The sequence below is a fragment of the Enoplosus armatus genome, chromosome 8 (genome assembly GCF_043641665.1).
Source record: "Enoplosus armatus isolate fEnoArm2 chromosome 8, fEnoArm2.hap1, whole genome shotgun sequence".
Taxonomy (NCBI): domain Eukaryota; kingdom Metazoa; phylum Chordata; class Actinopteri; order Centrarchiformes; family Enoplosidae; genus Enoplosus; species Enoplosus armatus.
Genome location: NC_092187.1, coordinates 5,694,620 through 5,709,827, shown reverse-complemented (window position 1 = coordinate 5,709,827; position 15,208 = coordinate 5,694,620). Strand labels below are relative to the sequence as shown.

At 41.0% G+C, this 15,208-nt stretch overlaps 1 protein-coding gene across 1 annotated transcript; it reads left to right on the top strand.

Annotated features, from left to right (window-relative positions):
• Nucleotides 1-3,972: 3,972 nt before the first annotated feature.
• LOC139289160 (protein-L-isoaspartate O-methyltransferase domain-containing protein 2) lies at nucleotides 3,973-9,611 on the top strand. Its single transcript, XM_070910690.1, has 7 exons — nucleotides 3,973-4,059; nucleotides 5,791-5,951; nucleotides 6,131-6,281; nucleotides 7,340-7,442; nucleotides 7,542-7,713; nucleotides 8,564-8,687; nucleotides 8,843-9,611. Exons 2-7 carry the CDS (start codon nucleotides 5,796-5,798, stop codon nucleotides 9,403-9,405), a joined length of 1,269 nt encoding a protein of 422 aa, XP_070766791.1. The 5' UTR covers nucleotides 3,973-4,059; nucleotides 5,791-5,795; the 3' UTR covers nucleotides 9,406-9,611.
• The last annotated feature ends 5,597 nt before the right edge of the window (nucleotides 9,612-15,208 follow it).

The following is a 15,208-nucleotide window of genomic DNA, read 5'->3' as shown; positions in this document are numbered from 1 at the left end:
CCTAAAGCACCTGGAATGAAAATGAATTTAACATGATGACACTTTCAGGGAAACCAGCCCAGACCAAAATCCAGCTGTGTGTTCAAGAGGGGGGGGAGGCACACCTCTGCATCCCGGTTTCATGTTAGGTACAGACGCGTGCTTGTCTACACCACGTAGACTCATAAGAAAGACATGTCTAGTTGAGTGGCACTTTTCATCAAGCTGAGCAAAAACCAAAAGCCCCTCCCCCTCCTCCCCTCCTCCCTACTGTAGTTACAAGCTGTGTGGTCTTATCATGTGTGCCTTTCTCACTCCACTCATTTCAAGATATGGTGTGTTTACACTTGGCAAACCTGGTTCAAATACTGTTGAAAACATTTGGTCTGGATCTAGATCTCTTAACCAATACTTTCGGGGGACTTGGGGGGTGGGCATAAAATAAATGTGTCTTTTACATGCAGGTAGAGGCCATTTTGTGACAGAGATTCAAAACAAGAAACTTTTGTTAGGCTAATGAAACTGTGAGCTCATTCTGTCGATTCAGGTACCAAACTGCATGGACAGTTTCTGTGAAGGAATCTGAAGAGCATCATCCTCATCATCCCTAGATAATGCATCAGTGTGCAGGGCATTATTTTGAAACAAGTGGAAGTCTCTGTACATATTTGTATTAAGAAGAAACAGTGTTATTGTTGTTGTATTGAAGACAAGTAGAAAATGGTTTAAAAAAAAAAAACAGTTTGTGACAAAGAAAAAAAGATCCACAGCCAAGGGTTGTCCTGCTAGCACATTTTTACAGAGATGAGCTATTTTTACTGGTGATTTTCTAGGCATTGATATTGATATCCTTTTAAAAAAGTACAAAACTTCCAAAATTACAAGCACTTCCACAACGATAGATTGTATGGTCATTTTTGTTACTTTTGTAGATGTGGTCGTTCCTTTGCTACTGCACCGTTTTGTAAAGTGGGACAGGCCTTGGCTGTGTGTCCTCGAGCTCTCATGTTTTTGTTTTTGTTTTATTTTTTGGTTTGGGAAGTAAAACACTGTAGATGGGCCGAATTTGTGACTGTGTGTTTGTGTACTTGTGTACATGTTCCCCTGTTCCTGTGTCAGTGTTATAAACCAGAGAAGTGATGTCAGTTATTGTGGGGGTATGAACCATTTTAAATGTTCTCTATGAAAAACAAAAATAAAGAATCATAGACAAGTATGACTCTGTCACATCAGTGTGTGTGTGTGTTTGCTCTTGAACGTCCATCTTTGTGAGGACCCATCTGACTTTTAGAGTGAGGACATTTTAGCTTGTCCTCACTTTAGGAAGGAATGTTTCAAGGTTTAGACTTAGCTTGAAGGTTAAGGTCAGAATTAGGTTTAGGTTATGGTTATGGTTAGGCTTTTAGTTATGATGGTTAAGGGGCTAGGGAATGCATTATGTCGATGAAGGTCCTCACAAGTATAGAAAGACAAACGTTTGTGTTTGTGTATGAGAGAGTGAAATGATCACACTGTAGTAACACCAGTGCTTGTGAATAAGTAAACTGAAGTATACTGTGTATCATATGCACTGACACACAGTGTGCATGGCCAAGCAGTCACATGACACACACTGCCTGTCTGACTGGTGAACAAAATGGGGGACTTCAGTGTGCTGTTAACATGCAGTTACATGTAGTTTTAATGCTGAACAGCACTGACATCTGGTGGACCATTTAGTGAACCCACATCTTCTGTAGACTCACAGACATGGAGTATTATCACGAAACTTTATGTTTTTTATTTGTCTTTCTGCAGCTGTCAGTAGTTTTGCTTGAATAATTAAAATAATTCAGTTTCTCACAGCAGTGCACGCATCTCTTATTGCTTTCACATATAATCCAAATGTTTATGTACAAATAATTCATTCATTTAGTCCTGGTGGTCAAAATGAATTACATTGATCTGATTCTCATTCGCTGTGTAAATCCTCACATGCAAAACAGTCAAGCCAACTGTCATAGCCTTACAAACAGAAATGTTTCATTGGTAATTCATTTAATTATTATTATTATGTTCATCCTCGCATTTCAGCGCAACTGATCGCATGTTGTCTAATTTAGTTTACAGTTGCTCCTCCTCCTACAACTCCTCTGCTATCATTACTCAAACACACGCAGGAGTGGCTCAAAATCTCATTTGAAATTTTACGTAGCGCTCACAGTTCCTGAATATGTACCAGGCAGACATTACACATACATGAGATGTAACAGATGTAAAGCTTACTACATGTGACGTGTTTGGTTCGAGGGAGACGGAGGCAGCATCACTGCACGATGCCAAATTATTAACAGCAAATATCAGATTACGTGCTCTATCCAGACAGACGTGTTTGAATAGCCAATCGGGTGCTGGATGGGATTTCATTTGTAAATAGCCTCTAATATACAAAATGTATGTATCAAACATTTGTTTTCACTGTGGTTTCATTTTTTCACTTGTGTTTGTTTGTTTGAGTAACACTGCAGTTATTTTACATATAAGGTTGTTACTTTGTATAAGGGACATACGATACCTGAAAGGTGAACACTGAAGGAACTGAGGAACCTGTGAATAGATTGTAGAAACGCTGTATGACATGAGTTATTTCAGTTTGCTGTAGAGGATGTGTAACTTTATTACTGAGTTAAGTCTCAATGAGAAATTACATAAATACAATTTTATTCTCTCCTGTCACACTCACACAGTTCCTTAGACATTTGACCATCTTGATAAATAAAAATGTCATTCTGATGGCAGAATAAACTAAATGTAACTAAGACATTAATGTTGTGAAATTACTAATTTCCCCAAACACAGAATACTGTTCATTGTTGTTGCCAAATGTCTTTCAGGAGGATCTACTTTAACAGGACATGAGAATTTTTAAAGGTGGGAATCCTGGCCAGCGGTGAGCATATTTGTACAGTTGAGACCTGTTTGTTGTCAGAAAGAAATTACAATAAATGTGATTTCTCCAGTGATTTTAACGAGAAGTGGTGTCCCTGTAAATCCTCAAAAGAGATGCCCTCTTTTCAAAATGTTGTTTGATTTTAACACGCAGAAAAAAAACAGTACAAATTTAGAGGTTAATAGGGGCCCAGGAGTTCAGGTTAATCTGGCCCTGGCTTTGGCACTGATTAGTGGAGATAATTATCACAAACACTGTGATTATTATCACAATGTTTTATAGAAATATGCAGCTTCTGTGCAATAACGTGAGAACAGGTATGCTTGTGCTAGATTTACGAGTAACCAGAAAACCATGTACGTTGTTATATGGAGCATGTAATGTGCCTCTCATTTACATGGCATATGGAGGAGGGGACTTTATAAGAAACACCTTACAATATGCAACCCAATAGAACACCAACAGCATCAAAAAAACCCGGTCGATAGGCCTCTTTCACAGCAGACAACACAGGTGTTACTAATAACACCAACATGGCTCCCAGTCAGCCGTGACACCGGGAGCCTGAAACTGAAGCAGCTAAATGGTATGCAGCCATCGCTAATTGCTAATGTTATTATTCGCTGTGCTTTTCCTACTGTCACATGTCAAAATGTCTTCGCTGAGGACAGCCTATAGAGGGCCGTCGAATTAGTGTAGGTCATCGGCCTGCTGACCTCATGAAGAGCCATTAGACCAGCACAGTAACTACCAGGGCTTATTCAATTAAAACTAAGACAGATAAAAGACTCTGCGCTGATTGGCTGAGTCACGTGGTGAAAATAGCTCCATGAAGGCACACAAACCTGAAGCACACCAAATACCTGCTCGTAGACACCGTTGTTGAGTCGCTAATATAGTTCAAATCTCCATCTCTCTGTTTGTTTTTACACAGGCTGTATATGTAGGCCACCCTCCTCTTCCTCCTCCTCCTCCTCCTCCTCTGGCACTTTATTTTGCGTAGGCTATATTACGTCTGACGTCAGAGCGTCAGCTGGCCGAATGTTTACATCCAGCAGTGGTGTGTTTGTGACTGGATCCCTCCCAACAACAAAAGGCTGAACACAAAGAAACCCGCTGAGACAGAGAATATCAGCCGGCGTCTTCACGAGGTATAACATGAGCTTCACCGGGCTTCAACATGGAGGCGGTGTGTTTGTGCAGCCAGCTGCAGTTAGCTGTTGTCATTCCTGTCTCGATCTTTCTTCTCCTCCAGCGGAAACGAGAATGCGGTTGTTTCTGTTTGTGTTGACCTTGCCACCGCGTTGACAGTCTGTTTATAGATGTAATATTTCGTGCTCGGTGTTTATACCAGGCGACTGTCAGGCCAAGAGAGCTTGGATGTTCGTGTTTGTCCGGATCTGGATCACCTGAGCGCCGCAAATAGCAACCGCACCAGCGTGCAGGCTGTGGCTGTCTGCGGGGAAATGAACCCTGCTGGAGTCGCGGCGGGGCTCTGGCGTTTCACTCTCCTTTTTAAAAACCATGCACGTGAAACAATGGACGTATTAGCTAATTCACTAAATCGGCAAATGGATCGCGAAGCTCAAATGGCAGCGCTGTGCAGGAAGTGTGTACCCTACTAGCCTACTAAACCACATAGTTTGCCACAGAATGGGCTACAGCGCCCTCCTGTGGTCATCTGTGCCACCATCCTAGAGAAGCAGCAGTTTATGTTATTACTCACAGGGGAAACATCTCGTTCTGGATCCTCTTCCCTGAAATATGTGGGTGTTCATTTAGATTTCATTTTGAATTGCTGTTTGTTCCTTTTATTAATTCAGCACCTGACAACATCCTCGTCGATTCAGCTCAAGTGGCATCAAAGGCAGGAAGTCCACTAATATTTAAATGCACATGGTCCTTTGTTCTTTTATAGCCTCATGACTATGGCCAGCATTTGGCAGCCAGTGCACCCTGTGATCTGTTGTCCTTTGGCTTTGCCCTCTGGTGTTGTTTTTAACACCACCCTGAACCACTGCAGCAGCAGCAGTAGCATTCACACCTACAGTTGTATGCTGCTGCCAAAAGCTTCATTTAGGCCTCTGAATGTGGTTGGGTCAGGCTTATTTATGCACCAAGTCAACCACTACTACTTTTCTGTTGTCAAATCAGACACGCTTTTACAGGTTATGGTTGTTTAGGAGTTTAATCCAAGTTGTACACATTTTAAGTTATCCCAAATGGACAGACTGCAACAAAAAAGGGCAACTACCGATTGCTTTGAATATTGAATAGTCTGCTGATTACTTTCGCAATTAATCAACTTATCGTTTCGTCTTTGAAATATCCCAAAAAATAGTTTTAAAAAATGCAGATTACAATTTCTCTGGGCAACAGTCCAAAACCCAAAGACACTTAATTCACTAAGGAAAACTGCACATCCTCACATTTGAGAAGCTTGGATCAGAGAATGTTTGGTGTATTATATTTTAACTAATTGATGAATGGTGTCAGATGCAGCTCATTATGAATATGAGGATTGTGGGAGTGTTACTGCCAAGATATAAAGATCCGCTTTCTTTTCAATTGCTCATGAAATAACATATGCAGCATTATTTAAAGACTTTTAAAGTGCAGTAAGCAGCTAGTTTGAGAGTGCAAGTATGGAAGTTGGGCGTTTCTCAACCCTGAAAGCTCCCATCAACTGAAATTGAAAAGCAATTGAAAAAAACAAGAAGGAATTTTATAAATAAAAAACAGTATTCATGAGAATGGATCTGTTCCTGTAGATTTCTGCTCACTAATAATGAGGACAGAGAATTCAAGTTTTACTGCAGGCGTCTTCTTGTGTAGATCATATAATTGTTGTCTTATTAGTAAACCACCTGGTTTGCCTTCAGTCAAGATGGGTGGAGCTGTGAGTGCCGGTGAGGACAATGACGACTTGATTGACAACCTGAAGGAGGCTTACTACATCCGCTCGGACCTGGTGGAGCGGGCTTTTCGAGCTATCGACCGGGCTGACTATTACCTGGATGAATACCGGGATAATGCTTACAAGGTGAGTCGGGGTCCAAAGGATTCCGCAGCATACAGGATGACAGTGTTTTGGAGTGAAACGCTGGTGGATAGAAAGATTCTGGATGTTTATCATATTTTTAAGGGCTCAGTTGTAGAGTTTGGTAGGCTGAAAGATTTGTGGGTATAAGAAACTATTGTATCTACTATTGTCGTTGTTAGGACTTGGCATGGCGGCATGGAAACATCCACCTGTCTGCTCCGTGTATCTACTCTGAGGTGATGGAGGCCTTGGATCTCCACCCTGGCCTCTCCTTCCTCAACCTTGGCAGTGGGACCGGCTACCTCAGCACCATGGTCGGCCTCATATTGGGTAAGTGGTTAACTGCAGCAACTCAGCATGTAGTGTCTTTATTATTGTTCTGGTATTTCAGTCAGTGTCTCTCTACTCTGAGCCTACCTTCCCCTCGGGGGGGGAGGTTTATATTGTCACTCCCCACTCCCTTCTGTGATGAGATTGGTGTTTCCTTGTGGGGTGTGACGAGGTCAGAACCCTGACACCAAATATCAACATTCACATAATAATCTATTCCACGCGAGTTGGCTGACTGAACTCTGATTAAATGATGCATCAGTCGTTTCCATGGTTACGCAATGGCATTCCAAGCAATTACCGTTCGCATATGTGAAGTTTGCAAACTATGGATTTTTGTATAGAAATGACAAAAGCAGAGAAAACAGCTGCAACTATGTTAATAAGTAATTAGGTAAAGATTTATTTACGCAGCATAAATGCTTCAGCATGAAATATTAAACAGGCAGTCTAGTAAGAAACACGAGAACAGCAGAGTAGAAGTTACAAATCAGAAATAACAAATGGAATGGGATTGTAAGCGAGACATTTAAAATGTTTTTTTTATCTGAATTGGATGATCTAATTGTGAGAGAAACCATTCCAAAGTTTAGAGGCATTGACCCCAAATCTCCGTCTCCCTTCATTCTCAGTGCATTCTGGGAACATCCAGCAGGCACTTGTTAGCTGACCTGCTGTATGGACACAGCTCTCTATGTAGTCAGGGGCTTCCCGGTGCCTGATGGGTAATAACTCTGCTGGCAGAGAGGCTAACGCTGGAGCAACGTGCTCCCTATGCTCTGTCGTTGTTAGAAGACTGAACCATCTGTAGACGAGCTTCCTTCTGAAAGGGGAATGGATGACAATATTCCAGTCGTGAAGACACAAAAGCATGGGTTCATTTCTCAGCCCTTCTATATATTGATCTTGTGACTGGCCTGTATTAATGCAGCTTAAGTCGCAGTACTTCACAGTTTGTTGTGGAGCCTAACATCCTGGTGGCATTACAAACGCATCTTTGTGTCCATGTAAATGTGGTTCATTTGAAACTGTGAATTGTGGTGTGCTAACTGTTCCAGGACCATTTGGGGTGAATCATGGAATAGAGTTACATGCAGATGTGATTGAGTATGCCTACCAGAAGCTCGACTCCTTCATCAAAACCAGCGACAGCTTTGACAAGTAGGTGTCCAAATGTGTCTGTGACATTTTTATTGGTTTTTCACATTCCTCTCTACGCTTGTGCATGTCGTCTTCCATCGTTTCTCTGACTCTCTTCAGATTTGAGTTCTGCGAGCCGTCTTTTGTGGTGGGGAACTGCCTGGAGATTCCTCCGGAGAGCCGTCAGTATGACAGGGTGTACTGTGGGGCCGGGGTGCAGAAGGAGCACGAGGATTACATGAAGAACCTGCTCAAGGTGGGGGGCATCCTGGTGATGCCTCTGGAGGAAAAGGTTGGTGCAGGATAGTTAAAATCTGGATATTCTGCAACGCTTTACTTTAAGTCCCCGTATTTAGCATTTATAAGCAGTATATAATAATAATAATAATAATAATTATACACTTTATTTATAGAGCCTTTTCATGGTACTCACACTTGACATAAGTTAAAATGTTGACAAAAGGAACACATTAAAAACACATTAATCACACATTAAAGTAAGTGTATAAAATTAATAATAAATGGTTTACAACACACTATGTTGTAGTTTTAAGCAGATATGAGTGTTAATTCATGTATTTGTCAACAACTATAACTCCTCCTGTGGACACTCATAAGTGGAGGCTGCTCACGTCTTCATAGGATGTTGATGAATACTTTACATTAAAAAACACTTGAAATGTCCCTTTATCTACTTACACCTACAATATAGTGTGTTATAAACCATTTAATAAAAGTTTATAAACTGCTTATTGATGCTTAAAAAAGGAGGGGGGGTTAAAGTAAAGTGTTACTGCATATTTTTTATATATCACTGTCGTTTTATTGCGAGAGTCTGGAAAGGTTAGTATCTTATTGGCTTTGGTTAGTATTCATTATATTGTTTGCGCAGCACCTTGTAACGGTGGAAAAGTCAACTACTTTGTTGGAAACAAAAATGATCCCCAACATTTCCAATATTACTGAAACATGATTCACACCCTCAAAAGGTGCATTTTCTTCTTTTGAAACATTTCTAATGGGGTGAATTGATATGTTACACCACATTAACACACATTGTACACACTCTTTGGACGAAAACAACGTTACACACACAAAAAGTACATGGATTTGTGATTTCATCCTGCTGTATTTTTCTGCAGTTGACCAAGGTCACCCGTACGGGGCCGAACAGCTGGGAGACCAAAAAGATCATCTCCGTGTCCTTCGCTCCTCTGGTGCTGCCTAAACACAGCACAAATGGCAAACCCAAGACTGTCCCACTACGTGAGTGTCATATTGTCTCATATACCTTTCCTTAAATTCAAAAATACAACTGAATATCGACACGCATAGTACACATCTAATTCTTCACTTTTGTTGTCTCTCTCTCCCGTGTTTTCCTTTCCACCCTGTTTTCTCGTGGTTCTCTTATTTTGCAGCCAAGTATGAGGTACGGACGTTACAGGAGATGGCTCGTATCTGCATCCGCCACACCCTCAGAGTGACCACAGACGGCGCAGACAGCCAATCGCGTGGCCGAGGTTCCTCGTTCAGCGTGGGCAGGGGCCTGGCGGTGGCCGGGCTCCATAAGTACGGGCCTCGCTTCAAGCGCCGACGCGTCCACCGGCGCCACTGCAACGCCCTCGTCCTGGCCACCCGCCAGGTGGTGGCCAGCAGCGGGATCGGCCCCGCTCCTCTGGACAGCAACAACAACCAGGGGGGACGAGTGGAGGACGAGGAGGAGGCGGGAGAGAGGGAGGCGAGGCGGCAGATGAGAGGGAGCAGGAGGGCGGGGAGAGGAGCGGCAGGGGTGGTGGAAGAGGAGGAGACGGTGGAGGAGGAGGACGAAGAGGAGGAGCAGGAGGAGGAGGAGGAGGAGGAGAAGGAGACCGGGGAGCTGCTCCGACCCCAGCCGGCCGTGAACGTCCTGAGAGAGAGGATACTGGGCCTGCCGCTGCCCGAGCCTCTGAAGATGTACCTGCTGTACTACAGAGAGAAATGAGCCCGCTGAAGCCGCAGCCAGGTCCTGAGTCAGAGCCCAGAGCTGAAAGCAACAAGACCAGCAGAGGCTGAAGCTTCTGTTACAACCCCACCACCACCTGTACGAGGCAGGACAACATGCCACCTACCTTACTGACCCCCAGCTCCACCGTGGGTCATCCTCCCTAACCTGTTCTCATCCTCTCCATCATCCATTCTCTGTCCCGCTCCCTCTTTTTGCCCTGCCTCCCACTGTTGTTTACTTGATTCATTTCCTGACACTGTAAAGAGTCAGTTCAATTTGTCCAGTGGAGGGAGGGAAGGGTGGGAGAAGGGGGGGTTTATTCTACTATGGGAATACAAACAATTCACACCAACCAAACAGTAGCTGATGTAAACTTTGCATCACCTTTTGAGGTGCAAAGAAATAGATATTGGTGCATAACACATTCACAGTTTATCAATTTGCGCTGCAGCTCTGTATAACTAACATGCTAACCCAGCAGCTTGACAGTCCACAGTTGCCTGAGTATCCACAGCTTGTAAAAGGCAACATGGTGGTGCTGAAAAAGTTAAGTCTACAGTGGCAGACTCGACATTGCAACAGAGTTCAGACTCTGTGGCAACAAGTAGAGAGAGACAGAAGACACAGGGCCTTCCCAGCTCTGTTCTACCCACTAATTGCAGTTGTGCCCCGAGTTGGAGGTTATACATTAATTGTATAAGTCGTGTGAAAGCTGGTTTGCCCACATAAGGTGGTGTGTATATCATCTAATGGGGATGGTTTAGTTTTAGAAAGGCATAGAGTTGGCCCAAAGCTCAACTTTGTGAGTGAAGCAGATGTGCATTCAAAGATTCAACGACGTGAGAGTTATATTTTCTCTTTCGCTATATTATATTATTATACATATTTAATATTGTAGCCACAGCTAGTCCCCAACATGGTGTGGCGGTTGTACTGATTTCCACTGATTTCCAAATAAAAGGGGGAGCTTTGTCTTGAGCCCTTAGTCCATTAGATAATTGAACTTAAATTATCTGCTTTTCCAAGGCCAAGGGTTGATCATCATTTAAAGCATTTATAGTAGACTAGTTGATTTAATAGAAGGCTGAATATTCGCTTTTTCTATGCATATGTTTTCATTGTATGAGTTAAAGTCTATGTTTGTCTCCTGACTTTGTCATATGGAGATGACCTAAATCCTTACATGTGTATCCAAAGGGCACTGTTGTTCTCTACATCCCATTATATTCTCTTAACCAAAGGAGAATGACCATAAAAGATCACGTACTTACTAATATTCCAATTTACATAAATAAACCAGCATGATAAAAACACATACTAATGTTTTTGATGATTGACAGTGTGCAGGTTTTCTCTCACCGTGCTCTCATGTTGTTGTTTTTTTGTTTTCTTTTGTTTTATTATAAGATTTTGATTTTTGAATTTTATGAGACTTGAAGTGATGTGTGCATATGGACTCATATGTTTTGTTTTGTGAATCATAAAAAAAACATAAAGATACTTTGAAGTAGAAGACGAAGTATCTCTTATCACATTTTTCTGATGTAGTTACTAGTTAGATGGGGCATTATTCCTTTGTATTTTTTGCTTTTGTACCAAACTTTCTGCTCCCTTCTGTGCCAAACTTAAGTTGCATGGACTCAATTCTTGAGAGGAAACAGCAGATCAACAGCAAGTCACTCATCCGAAGAAAAAAAAGCTGACAATTTGTTGTTTTTTTTAATTTCAAAATCTGCTCCACTACAACTGAAATTACACTTGTAGTCGTTCATGTATTAGTTAGTTTTGATCATGATAAGTTTTAGAGTTTGTATCGGAAGAATGTCTGCGATGATTAGCAAAGTGATCTTTGCACAAGGCAATGCAGAAAAACCCTGCATCACTAAATGCAGTTAATGAGATAAATCATGGATGTGATCACAGTAATGGGAGGGATATGAATGTCTGCAGCTTATATTGGTAATAGATCCAATACTGAATGGGAGGATTGTGTCTGAAAAGCAGGTCCTTATCAGGCCAGGACCAGGAGATCCCATCCCTTCTGATTCCTGAGTGTAACGTCGTGCTTCACTGTTTGGCCGTTAGTTCATTTCTACTGCTGCTGGATCTGCCTTCGAGTACTGTATGTACACCATTCCTTCACTCGACATGAGTACCATTCATGTTTGGTTGTTGTGATTCTCTGCTGAATGTATATGATCATGATGGGTTTTTCTTTTTTGCACTTAACATTACGTTTTGATGAGAATGACTTGCTTGTTGTTTTTTTGAGCTGTATTATTGACTGCTGTTAATAAAGTCCATTAAACAAAAGAAAGTCCGGTTGCAAATGAAATCATTTGATTAGATAAGACAGCAGCTGTTCCTTTGTTCCGGTCCGAATCAGTGGATGAGTTCTTGGTAAACTTAAAGTGAATCAAAATGCATCACTAACAGCTACGTCAAGCTACTGGACAACATTGGTTAGATTGGGCGGGAGCAAGTAACCACAGGACAAAGGTCCTAAGGTCCTATCTGCCCAAATATCACCTCCACGCTTCAGAGAAAGGTCTGGCTGAACTCATTCTCATTCTGGGATAGGAGAAAAAAACGCTTTGGCTTTTTTGTATTTCTTTAAACCAATGGCAGTCGTCTTGGATGGCGCTCAGCCCAATATTGCCCAGCAGACTCAGTCGGCTGTACTTCGTGTTAAATGTGATTTACTGAAGCTTAGTTTGTGAAACTGCGAGCACAAAGCACAATAATGCATAACAAATTACACAAATATGCACTGCAATTTTCTTCTACACAGGTTTCCAAATGAGGTAAGAAACAATTAGCCCACGTGACTTACACAGACCAACTAACATACACAGTTTTAATAATGTGTTAACTTAGAAAGCAGCCTATGCTAGCGACTTATCCCAACAGCCTACATCTGATGAGTCAGACTAGTCCAGGTTAGACCACATCCAACTTCCTGTAAAGGGTCTTGGTGTGGTTGTTTTGGTCCACTTGTTCTATAAGCGTAACTGCTGCCGTCTATGAATGGTGGAAGTAAATGAATCGATAAAAATGGAGGTGATGAAAATGCATGGAAATTGAAAAATGAAGCGGTGAAATTAATGTGAAATGAAAAATTGAGTTTATAAATGATTTGATTGATTTAAAGCCAATGTGATTAAAACAGTCGTGATATGATGAAAACAGAGCCATGTTTCATCATTTACCCTGTCTTAAAAAATGTATTGAATGAAAAAAAAACCCAATTACATTTTAGAAATTAAACTGTATTGCAAAAGTAATCAGATTACAAAAGTAATCAGGTTGCCTTAATTTAATTGAAGTATTTTACATTAAATTAGATGGCATCACCTTAGATTAAATTACATTAAATCATTTACATTACATTACATTAAATTAGATTACATTACATTTTAAGAGGTTACATTACGTTAAAGCCATAAGATTACATTAAATTAGATTACATTACACAATTGAAAAAATGTATTGAATGAAGTAAAAAAAACTGTAATTACACAAAAATTAAATAATAATTAAAAAAAGTAATCAAATTATCAAAGCAATTGAAGAAAGATTAGTTTTAAGAAGTGATTTGAAAAACGTTTCTGATTCTGCAGCCTCAGATCTTCCGAGCTGAGGGGCCCTGACTGTAAAAGCCCCGGTCACCTATAGTTTTAGAGTCGGGACGTACAGGAACAGCCAAAATGGCCCTGTCTGAAGATTTCAGCAATATAACCGGGAGCCAGCCATATGACCATATATGCACTTTTTACACGTATACACTCGCTTTAAGTGTTGAGGTGTATGAATATACGAACTTGTTTAGGTAACAGGAACTTATGTGTTTCCAGCATTGAACAGTATGACCTATACTGTATGGATGTCCAACCATAAGCTAAGTTCCCCTGTAATGTAGGGGGGGACAGAAAGAGGAAGCAAAGACAGATTCCCTCACAGAGACAGACCTTTTTTTGCTTACAATGCCCAAGTAGGGGATAAACAAAGCAGTAACACCGAAATATACAAGGGATCGAAAGAGTAACCACTAAAATGGATGACAGACAAGACAGATAATGTCTGAAGCTTCTTTTTCTTTTCTTTTTTTTACTAAAATCCTCCTTTTGGTGTGAAAGCTGACGACCAGGAACAGAGCATTTTCTGGGTGAGTTAAAGCCCACACCAGGGTCCTATCTAGTTCTGTTGGTCGTAGAGATGTGATATCTACAAATGTTTTAGAATCGTTTAGAGGACAGGCATCGGCAAGCCCTCAGAGACGATTTGGGTGTTTACATCCTGTTCAGTTAAGCACTCTGAAACTGAACTACATCAAAACACCTATGAAAACTCCACCATACACAGGCCACATGTCATGGGCGAGTTTTCCGCTGTTAACCCCCTGGAAGAAAACCACCTTTAAAGGTCTGGTTCTGAAATCTACTTTGCACCCTGGGAATTGTTCTGGCTTTATATAACTTATATTTCAAAACAGGGTGAAACATTACACACCAAAGAGACGGGACATACTACCATCTTGTTATCATTGAATTGTCTTTAATAATCAAAAGAAACTAAACAGGTAAAAGACATAGCCAGCATCAGACAGAAGTGCACCAGCATAATCGTCATTTGGCTATAAAAACAATACCAGCACTTAAAAGTTAGTCATAAAAGTCTCAGATATGGAGTTTGGATCCAGTGATGTAGCTATGGGATACAGATGCAAAGGTATTGAATTAAGACATTCACATTTTGTTTACCAAACTCCTATGAATAATGAATACTCACACAACCAGACGTATTACTCGAGCTTGCTAAAATCATGCGGCAGGTATACAGCATTGCAATGTTAGTTACAATTGGGCCTTATTCTAAAGATTATGTTTGTGTTTATGAAGTTAAATGTACAGTGAACGTGTAAATACTCTGTCGTGAATCAATCTCCCATTTCTTTCTATAAGCAGTCTCCACACGTCGCCAAACTAACAACGAGTAACAGTTGACACATGCTTTCATCTTCCATGTGGCGACCTCATCAACTACAGCATGTTTAAGTGAAAACACACACACACAAAAGAGCCTGTACCTTGCTGAAACCAAAAGAAGACACATAGTACATGTATGAGGCGAAAAATAAAATTTCAACATTAAATTACAAAGCTCAAAAAATAAAACAATAATCTATTTGAAAGAAAAACAAAACGGAATAAAAAATTATATCTACATCTGTATATAAAAATGAAAGATTATAATAAGTTAGATTTTTTTCAATATGGAAACCCATTTTTGTATGTTTTCTTTTTAATATATCTGCAAAAGTGACTGAGGATTGCCTATCAAGAAGTCTATAATCATTGTTACATATCTAAATACATAAGGTATGCAGGCATGGGTCAAACAGCGGGAGAGATCCTTTAGTTTGAAGTACTTTCCCCTTTTAACGGCAGATTCGTTTGCCGTTTGACCCAGGCCTGTTGAAATGTCACAGTGGGCTGTAAGACCCTACACAGTAGCAGCGAGCAGACAGCACACCCCTCACAGTTAGGAGTATGGGGAACAGAGAGCAGCAGAGGCGGGCTGAACCATGGAGGTTCAAACTGCATATTATTCATCTGTATGCATACAAATGGAATGGTTTGTGGATTCAGATCCATTCAAGTCCATAGTGTTTCGACTGAGTTTAGTGGCACCACCGCAGTACTGTGAAGAGCTCAGCACTCCCCTGGAGAGTTTTAGTGTTCTGTTAGACCAATCAGTTCTTTCCAAGGACCACTCAGACCAATGCAAAGGTACATGAGGT